Source organism: Anabas testudineus, chromosome 8 (genome assembly GCF_900324465.2).
Source record: "Anabas testudineus chromosome 8, fAnaTes1.2, whole genome shotgun sequence".
Classification (NCBI taxonomy): Eukaryota; Metazoa; Chordata; class Actinopteri; order Anabantiformes; family Anabantidae; genus Anabas; species Anabas testudineus.
The window spans coordinates 18,035,944-18,059,319 of record NC_046617.1 but is presented as its reverse complement, the minus strand read 5'-3'; the positions used below and the strand labels follow the sequence as shown (position 1 = coordinate 18,059,319).

The window sequence follows — 23,376 nt, the reverse complement described above, 5'->3', positions numbered from 1 at the left end:
CCTTGTGATATTCAGCAGTGCTCTGCTTTCTACTGCTCCTAATCTCTTATGGTAGCTTCTCTTATTTTAATATTTCTGTAGCTTATATTTGGATAATCACACACTTTGTGTTGAACATTACAGCTTTCAGACACTTTGGTCACTTGCTGACCAAATGTGGGATACATTTTCTGATTTTTATTGAACAGTTTACTATTTGATTGGCACAGACTCAAACACCAGCACAAGTACAAGAACAAGAAAATCTAAATATGGACTAAATACATCTGTAATTTAACGACTTAAACAGTTGATGACAGACTTACAAAAAGACTGACGACTGTATTTTTGACAGATTCTAGGTTTATGCAGTAAAAACACATTAAACACATGAAAGGTCCAGCTCCATCAGAGCTGTTCCTACATTAGATAATTCCTCTATGATGATTTACAGTTTAGAAACAGTTTGTCATCATTAGTCACAGGAACACCACAGTCCATGACGCGGGCACCACCAGTGTTACGCAGAGTTTTGCATCCGTGCCGAGATCTGTGTGATCAGTGTTTTTCAGTGTATATGAAGCTAAATTTAATTATCAAGCAGCATTTTAGTCGAGAATCGTCCAAAAACTGCAGCTTTATTTGATTAAATTCTCAAAAGGCCTATTTAAAAAATATATATCAGACGTCTAATGGTAAAAAAAAAGGTTTTAATGGTTTAATTATTATTATTATTATTAATTCTCAGCTGCCGAGATCTGCATCCCCTCTTATTTGAGACCCACTGTTAGATGCCAGGGATGCAAATCTCGACATAACACCGGTCCTGCGCGCTCCCCTCACTCGGTGCGTCTGGCCGCGCGCCTCTGGGTGCGCGCAAAACCCGTCCCTACAGCAGCTGAGCAGCATCCATCCTGCCGTGGAGCCGGGAGCGTGGAGCCGCGAGGAGCGCACAGAGAGAGCGACCGACGATGGACGGAGTGGGATCGTTCGGAGCGGGCCGGGCCGGCTCCACCATCGACCCGATCACCTTCGCCAAACAGCCGCAGACCATCCTCAGAGTGCTGTCGTGGGTGAGAGCTGGTGTGTGTGTGTGTGTGTGTGTGTGTGTGTGTGTGTGTGTGTGTGTGTGGGTGGGGGGGGGTCCTCTGTGTTGTCGTTCCTTCCCGTGACGTGTTCTCCCTGCAAATGTAGACCTGCAAATCCACCGATGATTGATCCGCAGGGTGTGTGAACGGAACCCGTGAAATGATGTTTATGTGCGGCGTATTTCTGCAGAAACGTGTCCCACAGGGTGTAACCAGGGCCTGGTGGTCATCTGACACCCTGACCATGACACCGATCTCACTCCAGATGTTTTCTGAGGCAGCATCACTCCGCCCGTGTCGCTCTTCAATCACCTGCAGCTGTTAATAAGGTTCAAATGCGCAGTAGACTGGAGCAAATGAGAAAGAGCCGCAAAGCTGCGGCTCGTCGCCCCCACTGTTGGTGACCGTGTTTATTTATCTTCGACGGATCTAAAACGGCACGATTCACGTACATTTCTAATGTAAAGCCATTTTCCCACTTAATGATTTTGCTGATTTACCATGAAACGGTCGTCGTCCGTCATCCCACCTGTGATTGGTCCGTGAGCATCATTACGCACGCAGGGCCGCGGGGACGCGTCGTGCCCTGACGTTTGATGTAACGCATCACCTTTAGGTGACACACAGAAGGTCTTTTTTAGCAGAGGGGACATGTGTGTAAGGACGTGAGGGTGTATTATCATTTCAGGTACATTAGTTTAGGTTTTTCTGATGTAGGTGATGACGTTAGACCGGTTTGACTCTAATGTGGATGTGATTCTGTTACAGGGAAACCCACCAGGCCACATCAGACATTTTAAAAATATCCTGGCTGATCTGTTTGATGTCAGTTGTATTTTCCCATCAATGCTCAAAACCTTTAAATGTGGATTCACTATATTTCAGGTGCATGAAAAAGATTCTTTACTGAGCCTAGAAAGTGAAAGTACTGTTTTTATTTTAGACAAACTGAAAGTACTGTGCAGAAAAATGTCCTTTCTGTCAACACATTACTATAAATTAAATAGATCTCAGTTGACTTTATGTACGGTAAATTCTGCAGCAGATTTCTACTGATAAAGGTGCAAAAATATCAAAGTATGAAGCAAATTGAAAGCAGGTAGAGGAGGGACACGGAAATTATTGATTATAACTGACCGATGAAATCACTGAAGGTTTGTTTTTAAGCATAAACAGCTTTACTACTTTATTAAAATCTCCTCAGTGTGTACACTGCCGATCTTTTTACATTTATTCAGCTTAATAAACTGAAAATATTCTCCTGCTGCATAGAGAAATAAAGTTTTTACTCTGACATGAGGAACAATCATCTGCAGCGATGCAGGCTAAGTTTGTTTATGTCCTTTAAAATCAGCAGCAGTTCATTTATTAAACTCTAAATCAAGTCAGTACAGTTCATATTTCTAACTTCTGGATGGATCTGAAAACAAAAACTTGACATTTTCAGCTGAGTTAACTTAAAGTAACCAAAACATTTCTGTGATGTTAGCGAGAAAAGCTCAGTTCAGTCCACTAAGCTCCTGTTGGGTGTTTTACAGTGTATCTGCTCATGTGATCAGGTTCTAATTTGAACCTGACATTTTCCCATTGTGTGCTCCTCCGCCATCATATGACCCAAACCCCCGAGTGTGAGCGCGTTTCTGTGTGTGTCACATGGCCCTATTCTGCCATCCAGTGTTAGTCAGCTGATCGGTGTCAGCGTGCCGGTCCAGAACTGAGGGAGGGAGGAAGACAGAGATCACACACAGTATTCAAAAATGGGATGAAACTAAAGGGGGGAACAGGTTTCTAGCGTTATCCAGCACACTTCCTCATTGGTGAACACATTAGCTCAGGATTATATGATTCCTGAGGGGAAGTGAAGCGTCCACCTCTTGTGTGTCTGCGTGTGTTCAAGACGTCGTGATAACATGAAGCACGTGAAATCATTTCAACAATCCTTCTCCTCACTCCACGCCTCAGATATTTTCCCTGGTGGTCTTTGCGTCCATCGTGAACGAGGGTTATGTCAACATGGGCAGCGAGCGCCTCCACTGTGTCTTCAACAAGAACGCAGACGCCTGTAACTACGGCGTGTTCGTGGGCCTGGTGGGGCTTCTGGCGTGCTCCTTCTTCTTCCTCCTCGACTACAAGTTCTCCTCCATCAGCTCCGTCAAAGACAGGAAGAAGGCGGTGATGCTCGAGATTGGCTTCTCAGGTGAGGAGAAAATATTTACACACAGACGCTTGAAAGACAGGAAATGAAACCTGTAAACTGACATGAAAGAGATTCTGATAGGAACAAAGATTAGAGAAACGCTGTGTGTGTTTCTGTCTGCTTCTCTCTGCTGTAACAAAGTGTTGTCGTTCTGCTGGGTCCTGGCAGGTTTCTGGACCTTCCTGTACTTCGTAAGTTTCTGCTTCCTGGCCAATCAGTGGTCTCGGACCACAGCGGATGAGCTGCCACTCAACCAGGGGGCGGACGCAGCCCGGGCAGCTATCGCCTTCTCTTTCTTCTCCATAATCACCTGGGTATGAACGTGCATCTACACACACATGCAAAAAAACAGATGCTGTAAATACACAAAGTCTTCACTTAAATAGTTGAACATCACCTGGACTGAGGCTGAACACCACAGGATGAGGCCTCAGGCCTCTCTGATCCATCCATGACCTGAACTGCAAACAGGAACTCATCCAGAAACTAAGGATGAGAATCTGGTCGTGTATCTGCTGAGTCATGTTTCTTATTTCTAGCAGTGTTTTTTGATTTAGAGGCGTCATCATCTTTGTCTGAGCAGACGCACTCTGCTTTGTTTAGGCTGGAGTGGAAACATTTAGTGAAATAGACAAAACCACTCTCAGATTTGTCTGTTAAATATGAAGCTAAAGCTAATGAGTGATTTTACACAGAAACCAGGAAAAGACACTGTTAATGTAAATAAAGGAAACAAATATCTACACAGGCAAATAGAGAACTATTATAAGCAAACGTTAGTCGTGTGCTCCAGTGGCACGTTGTGTCTGTTAATGCAATTTTATTGGTTTAAAAGGCTAATTTATCATTAGAAACCCTTTGCAGGTATGTTTAACGTGCTGAAAACAATGTTATTTCTAAAATAACACTATCTCTAAGTCAATCTACTATCACATTCAAAACTCATCAGTATAAAACTAATAATTCACTATTGAAATGTTTGCTCCCAGTGATGGGAGGTACAAACAGCAAATAACAAATTATAATTCATAATTATGTATTATCCACCTGAACATTTTAGATTTCTGCAGTAAATATATTTATAAGGCACATTTGGAACAAATCTGCATCAGACTGGAACATATACAAAACCGGCATTAACAGTTTCTTACTCTTTTATACTTCACATACTTTGTGCTTCAACTTGAGTGAAGCGTTGAAGTAGAACGTGCAGTAAAGTACCTTTTTAGGCACTTTTGGACAAAGCCAGGCTAACAGTTTCCCACCGTTTCCAGTCTTTGTGCTAAGCTATGCTAACTGACGGTTGTGAAATCTAAACTACACCTTGACTGGTGCTCTCCTCTCCCTCTCTCCCCTCCTGTTCCTCCAGGCTGGTCTGACAGTGCGTGCGGTCCAGAAGTATCTGATCGGCACAGACATGACCCTGTTCACCACAGAACACATGGATGGAGGCGCGCCCACCCAGCCGTACCCCTCCAATTCACCAGGCGGCACAACTGAGACCACAGAGACGTACCAGAGCCCACCGTTCACCGAGAACAACACAGCACCCACATACCAGGTTCCCATTTACTAGACACCACAGACCTGAGGGTGAAATGGAAATGTTGGGAGGTGAATAAGAAGAAAAGTTCAAGAAAAAGTCTCTCTGTGATGTTCCACGTGCAGTTATTTATGTGTCGATCTGGGCTGAGTTTTAACAGTTGTTAAACAGAAACGGCCTCTCCTTCTTTGTTTCCTCCTCTGGTTTCCTTTCCTTCCTAAACATTCCAGCTTTATCTGCACTTTTCTAGACCTGTAGGGTGAAATCAAACCTCCTAGTTTATCAAAGCCGGTGTCCTCAGATCAGAAAACCACAAAACAAGAGAAGGAGATGTAGGAGAGGAGGCCACTTTGTAGTATTCAAACACAACGTCAACAAGAAAAGAGAGATTACGGGAGCAACAAGTGCATAAATCCACTACAAAGCAGTATTAGATACTAAATATAGTGCAGGTGCAGCACCGTCATCTTATTCTTTTCATTCATTTAAATGTCGAATCCTCTTTCAGACCAGTTTTTTTAGCCACATTATTTTTCCTGCTGCAGTTAAAAGTGATCATGTGTACTGATCTGCATGTTTCCAGACTTAGAGATCAACTAAGTGCCATACTGTACTGTGTGTCTCAGGCAGTGACTTAATTTAGTAGATTTCCACATGCTGTAAAAAAAAAAACACAAGTTTTGTGAGCAAGTGCAATATCTCACACTCGTAGATATATTATAGTACTATAGGTAGACTAGTTACTGTCAGACTAGATCAATTTAGGCACTGTCTCAAATGACATACTAGTCCTTTTGAATTGTACTAACAAATCTCAGGCGAATGTGACGCACTGAAGCTGTTGAGCTCACCTGGTGAAGTTTGAAAGAGAAGGATGTTACGTCGAACAAATGCTGATTTCATTCACTTTTATGTTTTAGCTACATTTTTTTCTTTAATCTCTAATATTTGTTGTCTTCCTTTATATAATGGAGCGAGTTATAATAAAGCATCTGACGGGAGGACATATATGAGTACAGGGTTCAGATCGTGCAGGTTGATCTCTCCCATGATTCACTGGGAAAAACCACTATTCAGTCTGTTGACTTTCTGTGTCACGTATGGACGGATTACTCACTAGGCCTATTGAGAGAGGAGAGTTTTTACAGTGACTTTGAACTTCTCATGTTGGAAAGTCAATCAAATAAAAATAAATAAAGACTAAACACTCTGCAATGGTTCCAAAAACAACTCCAAAGACACAGAAAACAATTATAAATCACACAAAATGACAAGAAAGAGACTCTAAACAATGTTACAGAGATCCAAAATGAAGACTTAGACACTCAGAACGTATCTTAAGAGACATAAAAAGACACTAAACAACTACAGTGTGACATGAAGTAACCACAAAATCAACTTGTGCCGGGGGCCGTTGTCTCTTCATTCGTCCATGATGCCCGGGACTGTGCTGTGTGTAGTGTGTTATTTGAGACAGTGTCCTACGCTGAGTGTTGTGTGTGTAAAATGGGGGAAATGGGGAGATTCTGGGCGACGTCAGGTCTCTTTATGTTTACGTTTTAGAAGCTGCCAAACTGCCCTGTGTTCTTATTGCTGTTTTCTGATTACACATTACTAAAGTATGTTGTTAATGTCTATAGGATTTTAATGTAATTATAAAGGTGAGCTGGGGGGGGGGGGCGAGCTTTTATTCAGAGAAGGAGGTCGAGCTATTGGAGGATTCAGTAAAGTCTCAGGCAAAAGAAAAAAGTCTGTGGGATGTTTAAGGATCGTGAGATAATTAATTGATCCTGGGATCCTGGTAGAGGGGTCAGAATTTGTTGCTATGGTGACAGGGACAGAGTTGGATAGATGTGGGTCACTAAGGGCCCTGATGTAGATAGTAACCATGCCAACTACATCGGTGTAGCAGTGTCTGTGTTGTGGTTCACTCTCCATCAGTCAATCTGTAGTTTTGGTGTGTGTGTATGAGAAAGAGAGAGAGTGTGTGTGTGTGTGTGTGTGTGTGTGTGTGTGAGAGAGAGAGAGAGAGACGGACAGATCTGCGTTCATGTGAAAATGTGCGAATGTGTGTCGTCGCTTAAATTTTGTGGTGCATTAAAGTTAATTTCCTTGAACAAAGAGCTTTTTCTGATGAGTTGAGCCAAATAGGAAACAAGTTAGGGCGACACCCCTCCGAACATCGCCCTCTGCAGACCACAGAAGGTAGTGCTGCAGCAGGACAAGTGGGTCTCTCCCTTTTTAAATAATCCTGTAATAATAATAATAATACTGCATGAAATTCTTGTATAAAACTTATTATATATTGAAAACAGTGTAATTCTTGAGTTGAGTCCCAGATGTTTTCATCATTTTTACAAAGTGAGATTCTCCAGCCAAACTAAATCTTTGCTTCTGCTGATGTTCTCTCTGTCTCACGGTGTTGTTGGTCGCACGTACACGTGCTCAAGAGTGTGTGTGTGTGTGTCTGTATTTCAAGGCTTCTGAGGAAAAAATGATATATGAAGATATTTCTCCCTTAGAGAGGTCACACAAAAAACAGTGGTGAAGTGATTTAATATCATTCTTATTATTATTATCATCATGAGAGGGTTTTAAGATCATAAATAAAAGATGCACAAGTCATAAAGTTGGAGAGAAATCACTTTAAATGCAAATAAAATTGAATTCTAATGGTAATAATTCCTCTGTAGTCCAGTGAGCACTTGTTTTTTTAAACTAAGTGATCATATAGTAGAACTTTACGTCAGCATTGACTATTTCTCTGTGAGGATTTTGTTTGGATTCATTTCCAGTGCTTTCAGGTTCTCTGAAGTGTGCTGGGGTCCTGTAGGTGCAGTTAAAGGGCAACACTTTGTGTTTTTTCATGCTTTATCCTCTGACTAACAAGACGTGAATAACATCATCAATTGAAATCAATCCACAAGATGATCACTAAGCTTTAAAATGAGCTACGACACATGCGCATTGATGCCTCAAGTCAATATGATAATATCCATAACATTAACATTTTTCATATTCTTATAAAACACTGGACTCATAATAGCATAAATTAAATATAAATTATAGTTTTTTTTTTTACTAATAACAGATGTCAGTTTAAAATCTTATGGTTAGTGTTAATCTAACGTCTCTAAAATATGAAAAAACACCAGTACAGTTCTTTACATGTTGGGGTCTATCTGGCTGCTACTAACCCGTGAACTGTGGAAGGGTTATTGGGCTCTACTGGGGGCTGTTAGGTAGTGTGGGCTACTGTCAGAACAGGTTGTATTATTGTTCTCAGTGCTTCTGTCTCTTCAGTGTAGTAGATAAAATAATAAAAGCATTCTGTGTTTTGTGCACTGGCCCATGTACACTACCGTGGTATTGGTTGATCGTAAAACTCAGTACGTTATAAAGTAAATGGAACCTGTGTGTGATGCTGTCCAGGGTCTGGTTTGTCCTGTAATACTGAAAATAATAATAAAATAAAAACTACAAGTGACCATTTGTTAACTAGATTGCACTCTTTGTTGACCACTCTTAAAGGGGCTCTCGTCACCAAACTCAAAGCTTTATGTTGTCACGCTGTTGTTCTGTCAGACTGGGATAAATAAAGGTGATGATCCAGTATGTAGGGGGGTTCCAGTATAATTACATTGCATGGATGTTCTGATATCTCCCCCATTATATTGATAATAAATTAAATTTAACTTCATCGACCAACATATAAGTAAACACTGATTTTATAGCAGGCTACTCCTTTAACGTGTTTCTTCCTGCTCTGGAGGTGTTCGACCACTTCAGTGTAAAATCGCTGTGTACACAGGTGTGTGTCACTGTCTATTTCCTGGATATTTCTGGACTGCAGTCTGACCGTCACTCCAATAAAAAAGAAAACATGTTTTGGACTGCCTGTTTCTGTCCCTCACTTTAATGTGTGAGTGTGTTTTTGTTATTGTATAATAATATTATTCACTAGAAGCAGCAAAGTGCTCATGTGGACAAACTGTAACCATTAAAAAATTACTTTATCGTTTGTTTTCTATACCTCAAATTTAAAAACCTGCTTTCTTATGAAGTAATGACTTTAAAATAGCAATTTACAAGTACAAGTAATCAGTTTACGTGTATTAGGCAAAGGATACATTTTTATTACCAGTTATATACGTGTACTCTGCAAACTAGAACCACAGGAAGTTGAAATGCACTCAACTACTGTAAATAAACTGTGATGACAGTGATATTAGGTGTTATGTGATCTGTAATTTTACCACTGAGAGCCACTGGAGAGTTTTTAAACGCCAGTTGCAGATCATGTACTGTAAAATGCCTGTGGAACATAAACCATCAGAGGTTTGGTGTCGATACCTTGTTTGTTTTTCTAATAATAAAATGGTTAACTAGCATTAGAACACATTGTTAGCAGATAATATCCGTTTCTAACGTTAAGGATGTCTGAACTGTATTTCAGATCAGTTTGGTTTTATCAAATCTGCTTTTCTCAAACCTCAAAGATTAAAACAGAAAATAAATAAATAAATGGGCTATTGCTAAGGGAGAAATGTTTCTCCAGCTCAGTCGAACTCAAACCCTAAAAACATCATAAGTACAGTGGTTAAAAATGAAGCTGGACCTTAGGAAGACAGCAATGTCCGTCCATCCACACACACGTGCACCTCTAAACAACAACACAGAAACATACAGTACTAACAGAAACAGTTTTATTGGAGCCAGACAGGAATAAAACAGTAAGCTGCTGTATGATGTGTTGACAAACGGCACGTTCACAATCATTCTGACACAAACACACACACGGTGCAGGTTAATGATCCTGAGAGACCTCGTGCAAGGACCTTTTTGTATTTTTATCCTGTCTTGATCGTTAAAACCTGATTCACCAAACTCTCCAACTTGTGGTTTGAACAAACTTGGTTCTTGCACGAGGTCTGTTGGATGTAACCAGCTCAGACAAACTAAACGTCCAGCCTGTCAAACCTTGTGAGTTGTGCAGTCAAAGAGGTGAAAATGAAAAAGCTTTGTTGCGTTACAGGCATTATGATATCAGCTCCTAACAAAACGGATTCCCTAATAAAACTGCTAACTTAAACAAACATCACTGGTAGTCTCAGTGGCTAGCATCTTGTTTTTTCTACCGATACTTAAAATTCAGACATATTGTTCGAACGTAAAGAGCAAAGATGTTCTTTTATTGTTTAGTCTCCAGCTGAAACCTTGTGCGACACCACTGCCAGTCAACCATAAACCAGATCTACTGGAGAGTGGTGTGAAAATGTATAAAATGAATATGCACTGAAAAACATTCAAACTGTGGAACATAATGAGTTCTAATTCCCACATCTGCTCTGCTCCGGTCCCTCGTACATGCTGCCTGTGACAGGCTCCTACACTTAAATAAATAAATATGGTGCTATACAGTTGAACCGAACATGTCTGTATTTATTTTGTTTATAACCAAGCAGCCCCACTGGGGAAATCAGGCATATTTTATCAACTTTGATGTTGAAAAAACACATTTTAAATCATTCGTTAAAGTGAAAGCACAAAGCAAGATACAAAATGTAAGTTGGTATGAAGTTTGTTAGGGAGCAAAGCGTCCTTCAAGTAAAGACTTGGCTTGTTTCTAACCTCTTTCTTTAAATGCACACAACAGTTGTGTTAGAAGTTGCCGATGCCAGAACCGGCTGGGAACATCCTCAAAGGATACGAGTTGGGGCAATTCTGTGTAAACTGCAAATCTATTCACAGAAACCTACCAACAGGATCCTCATCAGAGAGTAAACACACCATAGACCATCTTAAATTCACCTGCCGTGTGAAATACAGACCCCCAAGCTCCTCTGAGACGGGGTCACACAGGAGACGGGCTGCTGCAGGGGCCACTTTGAAAATCAGCCCCACAGTGGCAAAAGGAACAGAGGAAATCCGAAGGGCTAGCTGATGATACGGCTAATAGACTGCAGAGAAGGGAACTCTTCAGTTTCCCTTATGTGCAGGGTCTTGTGGGAGTTGAAGTCTTTGGGGGCAAGTACTTGTCTGCAAGTGGGGCATATCTGGCAGTCCAGCTCAGCTGCTACGTGAGACACTGTGGTGGGTGTCTGCCAGGCGTTCTTCTTGTTCTTGTTTTTCTTTCCTCCTCCAGCCCCGGACTGTTTCTCCAGAGCCTTAAAGTCTCCGTGAGCAGTCAGCAGTTCTTGCTGCTTGCCGGTGTCCGGCAGGAGCACCAGCAGCTCGTTGAAGATGCGGTTGAAGTCGTCTCCGAGCAGGTCCTTACAGCTGCGGTGATACTGGGCCGCTGATATCACACCCTGGGACCAAAGAGAGATGACCAGGACATGAGCAAAGTAAGAGCTGCTAATACTCTTGATCACATTTTAGGACAAATTAATGCAAAATACTCTGAAATAAGGGTTCATATCCATTCCTTGCCACTGTATGTGATTTTTATTTTGTTAGTTAACTGTGAGACAAGGCACAGTTGTTTCAGTTCTACTATAGATTATTCTTTTTAGTGATTTTAGTTTTAACTCAGTTAAGAAATTAGTTATATAATAGAACTGAACCATTTATATCTTCACATTCAATAACTAGAGTTCTGTTGTATGTACTAAAACGTTTATATAATAAATAATTAGTTTTGCTTTGTAATTGATGATCCAGGAATAAAATTAATTATGGGTGGAGAAAAACAAAACTCACAATATTGATATAAAGGGGAATGTGGACAGTACCTGTCTGAACTGTGCAGAGTAGTTTTTGAACTGGTTGAACTTTGACTCATCGTTGTTGAGGTATTTTCTAATGGACTGGATCAGCTCCAGGTTCCTCTGGTTAAAATCCTCTGGCACCAAGTAACCACTGATCGATAACTTGGGGGTGCTGAGAGTAAAAAGTCACAGTTAACACTAAAAGTGGAAACAAGTCAAGAGGATGTTGTGTATAAACAGGCAGAGGAGCTTACTGGTTGACTCCAGAAGGAGGAGGCTCCACCACATTGCTGTTGATTGGGATACCAGTGAAGCCTGGAGGAGGCTTAGGGGCTGAGACCCCAAGACCGGGTGGAGGTGGGGGCATTGTGGAGGACTGGGAGGGGGTAGAGGCCTTCATCGGGAAAGAGGACTTGAAGCCTGATAATATACAGAGCGAGAGTTACTAGTAGTTCTACCGCAATGTGATGACCTCAGTGACTGATGTTTCCTTTAAGTTAATGAAACACAACAGTGAACATTTAAAGAAAAGGTCGTTTTTAAACATGTTTGCTGCAGGTTTCACTTAGAATTTAGCAAAATGTGGAACTTCCACACTTCTGCATGCAACTGTATGCAGATCCTGCTATATCTGACTCATTCCTATAGATAAACGTGTTTTATAGAGTTTCCAATTCACGTCCAGAAAACCTGTATTGTCTCTTTTACAACAGCATATATCAGCCACTGAAGCAGCCACAAAAAATTTAAAAAGGCTAAATGATTATCACTATTTTGGATGATATCATGCTGTGCTGTACCTGGTGGTGGTTTCTTGGTCATGAGAGCAGGGAACTCTTCCTCCTTTTGAAGGGGTGGGTCTGTGTTTGGATGAGGAGTTACTGCATCTGCCTTCTTGTTAGCGGGTGGCGATTTCTCAGGCTTTCCATTAGCCAATCCGCTTGTCTGTGCTGCTGTCACTGCACTGGACAGAGGTTTGTTCAGAGACTTCTCAGGGACGTTCTCCTTTTGTGCAACTGTTTCCACTGAGATTGTATTTACAGGTGTTGTCGTCCCAGACAGTGAAGGGACAGACGTGAAAGGAGCAGCTATGTTCTTCTGCTGTTTTTTCTTCTTGCTGGCTTTGGGAGTAGGGAGGTCAGTGCTGGGGGTCGGGTTTGGAGAGCTGGAGGCCACAGCGGAGGGTTTGCTGTTGCCTCCTTTAACTGTGAGCAGAGAGGAGATATCCAACATGGTGGGCACTGTGCGGAACTCCTGCTGCGTCAGCCCTCCGCTCTCATCGTCTGACGATGGAGGAGATCTGGTAAATGCGGCTTTCCCATTCTCTCCTACCTTCTTTTTCTTCCGTGAAGATAAAGAACTTGAAGAGGAAAGGAGCTGAGGGCCAGAAGCTGCAGATGAAAGTGGTGGGGTAGGTCTGGAAGGAGGAGGAGGGTTAGTGACAGGTTTAGCTACAGCAGTGCTGTTGGACCAAGCTGAGTTGGTGCCTGTCGCAGGTTTGTGGGGCCGGATCTTGGACACAAGAGCAGGGAAATCCTCCTCTAGGAAAGATGATGTCTTCTTAGATTGGCCCGAGTACGCCGGGGTCATGGGAGACACAGCAGCAACAGTCGATAAGCTAGGAAAGTCATCTTCCTTTAGAGGAGGGGCTGCTGCAACTGCCACAAGAGCTGGCTTTACACTGGAGTGACAAATAAACAAAACATTTCAGCAACCAGTATAGATTAGGATATAAGAATTTAACTTTGTGATGAGTGGAAACCATTACCTGGAAGCAGCAGCTCTGGCTCCCAGAGCTGGGAAGTCATCTTCTTCCTTTGGATTACTACTCTTCATTGTTCTCACTGTTAAAATGGTGAAAAGAAAAATATACATTAGAGTCTCAAATGGTGCGTGTATCAGCCTTTACAGCTAAATCACTGGCTTCTGAAACTGCAACAAGACAAATGGAGGAAACTCTGTAACTAGATGCAACCTGGCGGTTTGCTTGTTGGTTTGATGTGTCTGGTACTGTGTCTCGGTTCTTCTGGTTCAGTCCTTTCTGTCTTCTCCTCTCGGATGTGTTTGGGAGCGCTCCTCTCCTGCATGGCTCCTCTCTCCTCCTGTCTATGCTTTGCCATAGACGCCCTAATAGCGGCTTCCATCTGCCTGTCCTCATCCTCTCTACAAAGACAAGAAGATATAAGCAAAACTATCATCAAACAGAATGGACTGGATTTTGACTGCTGCTGTATTTTAATATTTAATAGAAGAAAATACAAACAAACACACACACACACACATATACCAGTTTGGACTCACCTGGAGTACCTCCAACTCTTCTGCCCCCCCTGAGGACGCTCTCTTCCTCCTCGATTATGACGCGCCTCCTCATAGTCCTCACCGGACACCAGACCTAAACACAAGCATTTTCTTTACATTCATGGCCTGCAAATTATTCTTACATTCAAATAATCTTGGTAGAAAAGTTAGTAGAAAACTACAATTAAATCTTCTCCCACCTTCATTTCTCCTCTGTTGTCTTGGGGCGTAATTGAACTGCAGATCAATGTGGCGGTTCTGTCGAGCCTCTGCCCGGTTTTTGCTGTGTGCTGCAGCTTTGTGGGCCTTGTAGTCGATCTCAGTGCGGAATGCATGGGTGAACTGTTCAGTGGCACATCGGCCTTCTTCGCACAAGTAGTGACTCTCTCTGAAGTGCCTGCTCAAGTACTGGTAATCACTGTTGAGAGTGAGGTTAAATATAAAATCTGAAACGACTCGTTTAATGAACAGAATGTATGCATTTTATTTTATTTTTTTATACATTTAATGTACAATTTAAAACTGAGCATATCACATTAGACTATTACTATGTGTGTTGAACAACTATACAAACCTGTAGTATTCCTGAGAACCATCTGCATCACAGAAATGGCAGAAGTAGTGGTCCCGACGCAGGTGTTTCAGCAGCTCATCATTATCAAGGTAACGGTCATCACAGAACTTGCAGAGGGGGTGTCCTCTGTGACTGGTGTCATCTGGGTCTCCATGTGCTCTGTGACGTGCCAGTTCCTTACGGGTGTACCATTTACGCTCATAGGAGAAGATCTGGAGGAAGAAGTAAAGTTTTAAATCTGAGATCTGTGTGGAAATTGTCAGTTTGATGTTTTGAAATATACATTTTTTAAGTAGTTGTTAAGATTTTGTAGTTGTTCTGTTCACTTTTTATTTCAGAATGCAAAACAAAAATCAATAATCAATTAATTGTTTCTAACTGATTGAATAATTGGTACTTTGTGTTAACATTGTAAAGACTTGGTATACCTTCAGATGCTTTGTGCAGAGCTTGCAACTGAATAGCTCGTGCTGCTTCCTCATGTGCTGCTCCAGTTCCTCAAACCTGGAGAATATCTTAGGCTCTGGACAGCGCACGCACTCGGACAAGAGCAGATGCCTGTTAAAACACACACATCCACGTAGAAGAGTGAGAAGAAGAAGAGAGTTAGATTTAAGTTTGAACAAACTGTTTTACCAGAAACACCTGGTAAAACACATTCACACATTCTTTACTTGTAATATATTTACACATTAAACACACCTAATCATAGAGATTACCCTGATCAATACAGACAGACAGACAGAGGTAAAGACAAGAACTCGGCACAGAAGATTGTCATCATGAGGACAACGCAACACAGGAGTCTTTTCCTAATTAACATAACTACTTTTAGTCAAACAATTTTATATGGTTATACACTGCCTGTCAGGTACCATCTGGATTTAACTAAGCAAATAGTTAAGAGCCTCTCACTGGGTCTCTGTATTTTTATGCAGGTATGCTTGGCCTTGGAGCTGTATATCTCCAGAACCCAGTTGACTTGCCCAAAGTTCTTGCTGCATGTTGTTGTTGTTGTTTTTGTTGCCTGCTTTTCTTTTTCTTTCTCCTCTTTCCACTCACCCCAACTGGCAGATGGCCGCCCACCATGAGCCTGGTTCTGCTGGAGGTTTTTCCTCTCTACTCTTGCCTAAAGCTTGCTCAAATGGGATTGTTGGGTTTTCTATATAATGTTTTATACAATTATACTCTGTAAGGTTTTAACCTTCCTCTGTAATGTGCCTTGACATAACTTCTGTTGTGATTTAGTGCTATAGAAATAAAATTGAATTGAGTCGAGTTAAACAGAGGAGCATGGAGAAGCTAGTGTGAATTTATTATATCTAATGATAGAATTAGAGACTTTAAGCATTGTAACTTTAAGTTTTTCCTAATTCTATTAGATGATTCAACTTGGTGGAAGACAATCATTTACACTCTATGGGCGACACAGTCATAAACAGTGGAGCAGAACTGTACCTGTACTGAGCATAGATTTTCTCGTCACCAAAATAGATGTCATGTTTCTTCTCACAAGGGAATCGCTGGTAGGGCAGAGATGAGAAGACCTCCAATTTCTTTACGAACACCACCTAAAAACAACATGACAGCCAACCAAAACAAAATTATATCCAGAAACGTGATGAATAGACAAAGACTTAAAGCCTAGAGATTGGTTACAGTAATGCACAAAGTAGTGTGCTGGGACTTCTTAATAAATGTCTGTGTAAAAAGGTTGATGACACAGTTTTTTCTTTTTTCTTTCTGAAGGGAGTGGTTTATGGCCATGTTCTTGTAAGAATGACACCACCTGGCTGTGTTGACAAATTGGCTAAAGTCCATTTCACTACCTGTATCTCAGAAACTATTTCCGATTACGTAACAAAAACAATCAGTATTTAAATACACAACCGTGAGGAAAGAGCTAACGTTAGCAGGTCTCTCATTTAACGCCAACTCTTTAGTTTATGTGAAAGGTGACATGTTTTACTACAGCTCAATCCTTCAACACATTTTCTGTAAGAATCAGTAAACGAGACAGTGCTAAAGAAGCCGGTCAGACTAGCATGCTGTCATCTGTTTGACTAGCTAACATTAGTGCTAACATTCATGTATAGACTAGGTGGCGTTAGCCACCTTAGCTAAGCTAATGACAGTTCTACAGTCTTCGTGTCCCTTTCACAGAATCCACATTTATTGTAATCCAAGTTAAATCTAATATATAGAAAGTGAAGGGGTAGATAAATGTAACTCAAAATCACATATGGCGTGATAACGCAGCTAAATATATTTCCTTATCTTCTGATTTTAGGTTTAGCTAAGTAGCTAATGTTAGCTCTAACGTATATGTATGGGCTTCCTTAAGTTAGCGTTAGCTACCGTAGCTAAGCTAATGACAGCGAGACAAAAGTAGACACTGTTCGTTGCTAAAGTTGTGTCTTCAATGTCAAACATCTCTCTTACTTATTATAAACCCAGTTACTTTTATATTATACGAATTCAGATTATTCAGATTGCAATAAAGCTAACAGGACGATGAGGCCTAGCTAGCACCACCAGGTGCCATCCCCGATGTACAGTAGCGGAGCAACCCGTACCTTGTCGAGCTCCTCCCGGCACACGGCGCAGTACTTCTGCTCGCACAGCACCCTCATTTTGGTGGAGCAGCGGTAACAAACCGGGTGGTCACATTTTCCTAAGGCGAAGACATCGACATCCTGGCAGCAAAGAACGCAGTGTTTCTCTGTCTCTTTTGTAGGTGTTGAAGCCATGTTGTTAAAAAAAGGCACAACTCAGCCTTAATATTATTTTACGGAGAGACACAGCCGCTGAAGTGCTGACGTAATTATGAAAGTCTCTGCTGTCGCCGCGTCACGCAATTGACCTAGCAACGATCACTATAGTATGTGGATGGACCGACCGTGCTCCACCGCAGCGCTGATTATACCCATCCATCGTTTGTGTATTTGCGCAGGCGGTCATGACTGTTCCACGTGTGGTACAAATATGGAGTGTGCCGGTCGAAGTTTGTTCCACCTGAAAACATCGTGTTCACATTTGATCCACTCTCTGTTTAGATATAGCTTTTATTACTGTTTGACAGTTTAATTAACACAACTTTTTTATTTTATTTCTGGTTGGGTCTTTTTTTACCAGTTGCAGTGTTTTTTCTGAATGCTACTCATGTGATGTGAATCATTTATGGCTTAAGTTGATTCCAGATGTTTATTTTGGGCTTACATTTCAACAATTTAATTTGATTTATATACATTTATATGTTTAAACGATAACATTATAGATAAGATGACTTTTATTAATCCCACAGTGGGGAAATTGCTGTCTTTACAGCAGCAGAGGGAAGATGGAAGATGTTTAACAACAAACAGAAAAAAACCCCTGCAAAAATTTTTAAATTAAAAACAAATGTACATATTTGCAGTGCTTTGGGATTTCGATTTTGAGTGTGGAATAGTGCACCTCCCTTCACTATTCTAATCTGAAGTCGGAAACAACATCCCGACAAGCAAGCAGATTTTCATAAACAAGGTAGATAGGATTCACAGTGCAGATATCTACAGTGCATTTGTGACTAGTCAAAACTATAACTGAGGATATCCGCAACTACATTTTGACTAGTCACAATTCCAATTAAAGATATCTGTAATTCAGTTTTGCCTATTCGTAAAGTTAATTCCAGATATCTTTATATCTAGTAAAAATTCAAATTATAGATATCCTTAATGGTATTTTGACTGCTCATAATTCCAATTAAAGATATCTTTGATTTGGCATATTTAAAAGATATCTTAATTATATTTTTTGATGTCCCAAACATAGATATTACTAGTCGCAATTCAATTGTAGATATCTTTAATTGGAATTATGAGCAGTCAAAACTGCATGTTGATGTCATTTCTTCTCATGATGATGGGAAGTCCAGGATAGAGTCGGCTCTCTTAACCAACTTGTTAAGTGTCTTCTTGTCTCTTTCCGTACTGCCCCTCTCTGTTATTAGTCCAAACCAGTTTATTGTTGAGCTGAACACCAATGTATTTAAAGGTGTCCACAATCTCAATGATGGATGAAGCTTTTTAGATTTTTCTTTCTGTGTATTTTCAATGTACATCTTTTCTTTTTGGGTTGACTAGCGAATATCCTGTTGACAGTATTAGTCAAATAAACATATTAGTGAACTACCTACTTATGAAATTGACATCTTTCACACAGAGTGGTATTATGACTGACATTGAAGTACACCAGACACTGTTGAATCATTGTTTACATGAGCAGTCAAGATTGAGATTGAGTCACAAAAGTCTCTATAGGTCATCCATTAAATAAATGTGTTCTAGCCCACATCCATTCACCCAGATTGTAATCTGATTGTCACCTTACTTCAACATACTGCTATGTTGAATACCCAGTGTAATATTAAGATTTTCAGAAGCCTCAATAATTATAAAATGGAAGAAGCTGGGAACCACCAGGACCTTTGGTTCAGGTCAAAATGAGTAACCACACTAGATGAAAATACAAGATTATATAGATATATGTATACTTATAATCACTGTATACTCATCTGACTGGATTTAGATAACTATAATAAATGTGACACCCGGTGTAATCAATAAAGGTCCTGTTGAGCAGCCTGTATATAAAGTCTAGTTTATATACAGTATTAATTTACTATTCTGTACTACTTCTCTACTTTTTATACAGTCTCTGGTGTGATGATGTGGAGTAATAGCAGCTGGTTGGAACCTCAAGTGGAGAAACCACAGTTTCCCATAATTCACAGTTTGCATGGAATAGATTTGTACTGTTCTCATGTGTCGTTTATCTCCCTGTATCACGGATCTGTTACAACAGTTGTCACTGGTGCAGCGCTGGTTTTCAGCTGATCCCACATTCCTGAACGTGGCCATTAGAGTTGTAACATGCAAAGCGCCTCGGGTTACAACACGTGATTTAAAAAACAAAGATTTAAAAACACAAATACCATCACAAAACCAGATTGTGGGACACTGTACTGCACATGGTATGCAGTCTAAGTATATTACTTAATATTGATGCACAATTAACGATTTAAATGTCTAATTGAATTGATGATGAATTGATTATCTTAATTTTTAGCTTATATAAATTATGTTTTAAGCAAACCTACCTACTAGTACCTACGTTTAATCGTCTTAGATTAATTTGGAAAATGCTCCGACCTCTCAAACTTCTATGCTATTATAAAAAATACATAAGGCAGGTACCCTGGGTTCTTAGCATCATGGGAATTGTAGTCCAAATTCGAGGCCAACTGATGCGTCAAGTCTATTGATACACTACATTACCCACAAGGCTGGAGACTCTCATGCGTCAACAGCAATCACGGTTGTATCTCGAACATGGCGTCGCTGGGAAGGAGGCGCGGTGTCCCAGTAAGCAGGGAGAGGTCAGTTACTCCACATCTTGGTTATTAAACGAGAAAGTTTTAGAACAGTACATCGTTTTGTCGTTGTCATCATCTGCCAGATTATAAACATTTATATCGCTTAGGATTTAAAGTTAAACGCCAACACGATAGGTCGGAATTTTATCCCATGGTTGGCTAACGTTAGCAGGCTAACGTGTACTGCTAGCAAACGTTAGCGAGGAAACAAACTAGCAGCTCATGTGATGTTTTGGTTGTTTCTCGCCAACCGGTTAAGTGGGTGAAAAGTTGCCGTTAACCGTGCGGTAGTTCGACATGTCACGGCTCAGATGCTACACGATCTAGCCCGGTGGTGTTGTCCATTGTGTTTGTCGACCTGTGCTGAAAGTAAAACCGTCCTAACTTAGCTTACCAGTCTTTCAACTTTCTAATGTTACAGTCCAAGCGACTTAGCTAACAGTTCACCCATCGTCTAGTATATTATACTCATTGTTTTGTGATCTAAAATAAAAGTTCACCTCCTTTTTGTGCTTTAGTCAATGTCTCGATGTCTTTGAGCCGAAAACGACTGGTACTTAAGTTATCTAGCTAACGTTAACGTTAGTGATTAGCGTTATCTTGTCAACATGTAGCTGCTGGAAGGCCTCAGAGTGTTGACACTGATCCATACACATATTTAATATATATGAAGATAATTTATAAATTAACCTCGAACATATTCTGTTTACATTGGCGTGACAACCGAAAATATTCTCAATTCATCAACTGGACGATCGGCAATAGCGAGTTAATTGTTGTAATTTATTTGGCAAACTAAAATAACACAGAGATGCTGGTTACCAATTTACATTTTTGATTATTTTGATATATTTTTTATATTAGCAAAATCTTAAAATAACCATAAGATTTAAAAGTTCAATTAGTTACAATGTGTTAATCATAAAATAATGTAAGATGTGAGGCCACAGGTTTATTATGTGGCTTCCCTAAAAGAGAAAGATTGACAACAATTATAATCCAAGGAAAATCCAAGCAACACATGTTCAGTGAACACCCTTACACTTACCAGAATCTTCAGAGATTCTAGATTAGTGTACAGACTAGAAAATAGTTTTCATTGATAATTACATCCTGGGAAGTTTATAAAATCATCTTATTCTTAGATATACTGTGTATTAGTCTGTCTCTCACCATTTTCCTTGTGTTTTTCTGTTTCTTCACAGGGGAGTGATGGCGGCGACAGACTGCTACATTGTGCATGAGATATACAATGGGGAGAATGCACAGGACCAGTTTGAGTATGAGCTGGAGCAGGCACTGGAGGCCCAGTATAAATACATTGTTATTGAGCCCACACGCATCGGAGATGAGACGGCCCGTTGGATTGCCGTGGGCAACTGCCTGCACAAGACGGCCGTATTGTCAGGTGCTGCTTGCCTGTTGACGCCGCTTTCACTGCCAGTTGAATACTCTCGCTACGTGGCGTTGCCGGCTGGTGCCCTCAGTGTGGCTTGTGCTGCCCTCTACGGGATTTCATGGCAGTTCGACCCCTGCTGCAAGTACCAGGTTGAATATGACAGCCAAAAACTCTCCCGGCTGCCCCTGCATACACTCACCTCCTCGACACCCGTGGTATTGGTACGCAGGGATGACATCCACAGAAAGAGACTCCATAATACGATAGCACTGGCTGCCCTGGCGTATTGCGCCAAGAAGATCTATGAACTATATGCAGTATGAGTGCACTCTGAAGAGGGTTTAAGAACCAACAGAAAAAAGGAAAAAACAAAAAACAGAACCTGTCCATCCCCCGATGTAAGAAAAGTGGAAGTCACGATCAGGCCCAGCAGTTAGCTCCACATATGTGGTGGGTGCTTCCATTTTGGACTTTGATCAGAGGGATATAGTTAAAACTAGAAGGAATTGTTTTTTCCCTTACACTTCTTTACTTCTATGTGACAACAACAGCACACTTATCTCCATAGTACTCTCGCGCCTCCTCCCCTGCGCCCTCCGCCTACATCCTTGACACACAGCAAGCTAGTGCACAAGGGTATAGCAGCAGTTCCTCTGGACTGAATTGTATTGCGGTTGAAACAACCATGTTTTGAGTACCAAGCTCTTTCCCCCTTCCCTCATAGTTTTACTGTACTCCTTTCTTGCTGATCAGTACATTGCCCTTTCATTAAATATTAGGATATTTCAAACTCACTTTTCTGTATTTTATTTTACTTTTTTCATTAAATGTATTCTACATAATGTCCAGAAAACAGCAAAGAGCTGCAACTTATTTCAGATTGTGTCCTACTTGCATAGATTTTGGTTCAGTGTCGTCTTTTGGGGGTGATATTTCACACTTGCGTCTAATGTATATTACATTAATATCAAGCTAAGCTCTCAACATGGGCATTTTAATTTGTACAGCAAATTCTAAATTAATATATAATTTTTTACCTCTGTCCAATAATCCGATCAGCAGGTTAAATATTTTGGGCCATATGAGGAGGCAATAATAACACAAACAAGAATGGATGAGTTATGATATAATATTTTCCATTTGAATTAATGGGCTATTGGTAACTAATATTGTCAGGGTCACCAGATTTACCAGAAGTCAAATAAATTAGAAAAAAATATGTAACTCTCGTTAAAGGTCCACAAGAAATGTGACAGAAATAATTTGTAACTTATTTTGTGGTTTGAAAACTCATCCTTTCAGGAAGGTGCACTCAGTTACGATGCCAACAAACAGCCACAATTTCTTTTACATATAACAGTGTAAGTGTTGTGCTCCATGACATTATTTTGTCAACCATTTGAAACATGAACAGGGGATATATAACACAATTTATACTAGTTTGAGAGCATGTTCTAGTTTTGAACATGAAACGTGCTGTTTACTCTGACGAATGTCATCTGATTGACCTGACATTTGAACAACACAAGGTGCTTTTTTATTTTTAAATCTTAGTGGTGCTTACATGGGTATAAATGTATAGTTTCTTGATAATTGTGTACCATGTTTGAGTGCAGCACCTCAGACAGGTGAGACTCAGGCTGTTGGCTTTAACGTGGAAAAGATTCAGTTTGCTTTGCTGTGCCCTTTCTTTACATCAACGCATTGACTTTGCATGCACAACTTCTGGCCACGTGTTGGACTACGGAGGTGTTCTGCAGCCCACACATTTCCCACTCAGTCATTTTGAAATAAAATAAAATGCATTTATGCAAACAAAGAGTATTCCCAACGTTCCGGTGCCTTTCATCATATGTGTACTTTATGAAAGAGGGCAGCAAAAGACATCCTAGTTTGCTGATGTGAGGCCAGAGCATGCTAATTATCTGTCAGCTGATGCTGCTGGTGATCCACAGGAGGATCTGCCTGTTTGATGTACTGGCTGTTGTATCTGCTGCTGGGTCTGCTGGCACAGGGAAGCCCCCTGTCATCATAGAAATCCTATTTAATTAGACACTACATGACAGGTTGGTATCCCTCTACTGGTAATCATGGTAAAAACAAGACACTTCTCCAGTTAGTCTAAATTTGTTTCCCACTACTTTTAAGAAATCACATTACACAGTC

At 40.7% G+C, this 23,376-nt stretch overlaps 3 protein-coding genes across 3 annotated transcripts; 2 read left to right on the top strand and 1 right to left on the bottom strand.

The window, feature by feature from the left end:
* Positions 1–772: 772 nt before the first annotated feature.
* Positions 773–8,971, top strand: syngr3a (synaptogyrin 3a). Its single transcript, XM_026366363.1, has 4 exons — positions 773–1,052; positions 3,030–3,264; positions 3,433–3,578; positions 4,634–8,971. Exons 1-4 carry the CDS (start codon positions 951–953, stop codon positions 4,838–4,840), a joined length of 690 nt encoding a protein of 229 aa, XP_026222148.1. The 5' UTR covers positions 773–950; the 3' UTR covers positions 4,841–8,971.
* A 528-nt stretch (positions 8,972–9,499) lies between these two features.
* On the bottom strand, positions 9,500–17,249 carry znf598 (zinc finger protein 598). Its single transcript, XM_026358250.1, has 12 exons — positions 16,969–17,249; positions 15,851–15,963; positions 14,821–14,950; positions 14,393–14,604; positions 14,019–14,236; positions 13,819–13,912; positions 13,493–13,680; positions 13,286–13,361; positions 12,318–13,198; positions 11,772–11,937; positions 11,542–11,689; positions 9,500–11,118 (listed from the first exon to the last, which is right to left on the bottom strand). The coding sequence occupies exons 1-12, from the start codon at positions 17,140–17,142 to the stop codon at positions 10,744–10,746; spliced, it is 2,775 nt and encodes a 924-aa protein (XP_026214035.1). The 5' UTR covers positions 17,143–17,249; the 3' UTR covers positions 9,500–10,743.
* Positions 17,250–19,709: 2,460 nt separating this feature from the next.
* tmem11 (transmembrane protein 11) lies at positions 19,710–22,004 on the top strand. Its single transcript, XM_026362714.1, has 2 exons — positions 19,710–19,814; positions 21,017–22,004. The coding sequence occupies exons 1-2, from the start codon at positions 19,768–19,770 to the stop codon at positions 21,531–21,533; spliced, it is 564 nt and encodes a 187-aa protein (XP_026218499.1). The 5' UTR covers positions 19,710–19,767; the 3' UTR covers positions 21,534–22,004.
* The last annotated feature ends 1,372 nt before the right edge of the window (positions 22,005–23,376 follow it).

What these genes read in the sequence shown, in the direction of transcription:
- tmem11 (XM_026362714.1), top strand. Translation starts at nt 19,768, where the DNA reads ATGGCGTCGCTGGGAAGGAGGCGCGGTGTCCCAGTAAGCAGGGAGAG. An exon ending in GTCCCAGTAAGCAGGGAGAG is followed by an intron (nt 19,815 to 21,016) that starts GTCAGTTACTCC and finishes GTTTCTTCACAG; the next exon opens with GGGAGTGATGGCGGCGACAG.
- znf598 (XM_026358250.1), bottom strand. Translation starts at nt 17,142, where the DNA reads ATGGCTTCAACACCTACAAAAGAGACAGAGAAACACTGCGTTCTTTGC. An exon ending in GACCAAGAAACCACCACCAG is followed by an intron (nt 11,938 to 12,317) that starts GTACAGCACAGC and finishes GTATATTATCAG; the next exon opens with GCTTCAAGTCCTCTTTCCCG. An exon ending in ACTCTGCACAGTTCAGACAG is followed by an intron (nt 11,119 to 11,541) that starts GTACTGTCCACA and finishes CTTTGGTCCCAG; the next exon opens with GGTGTGATATCAGCGGCCCA.
- syngr3a (XM_026366363.1), top strand. Translation starts at nt 951, where the DNA reads ATGGACGGAGTGGGATCGTTCGGAGCGGGCCGGGCCGGCTCCACCATC. An exon ending in TCCTCAGAGTGCTGTCGTGG is followed by an intron (nt 1,053 to 3,029) that starts GTGAGAGCTGGT and finishes TCCACGCCTCAG; the next exon opens with ATATTTTCCCTGGTGGTCTT. An exon ending in GCTCGAGATTGGCTTCTCAG is followed by an intron (nt 3,265 to 3,432) that starts GTGAGGAGAAAA and finishes GGGTCCTGGCAG; the next exon opens with GTTTCTGGACCTTCCTGTAC.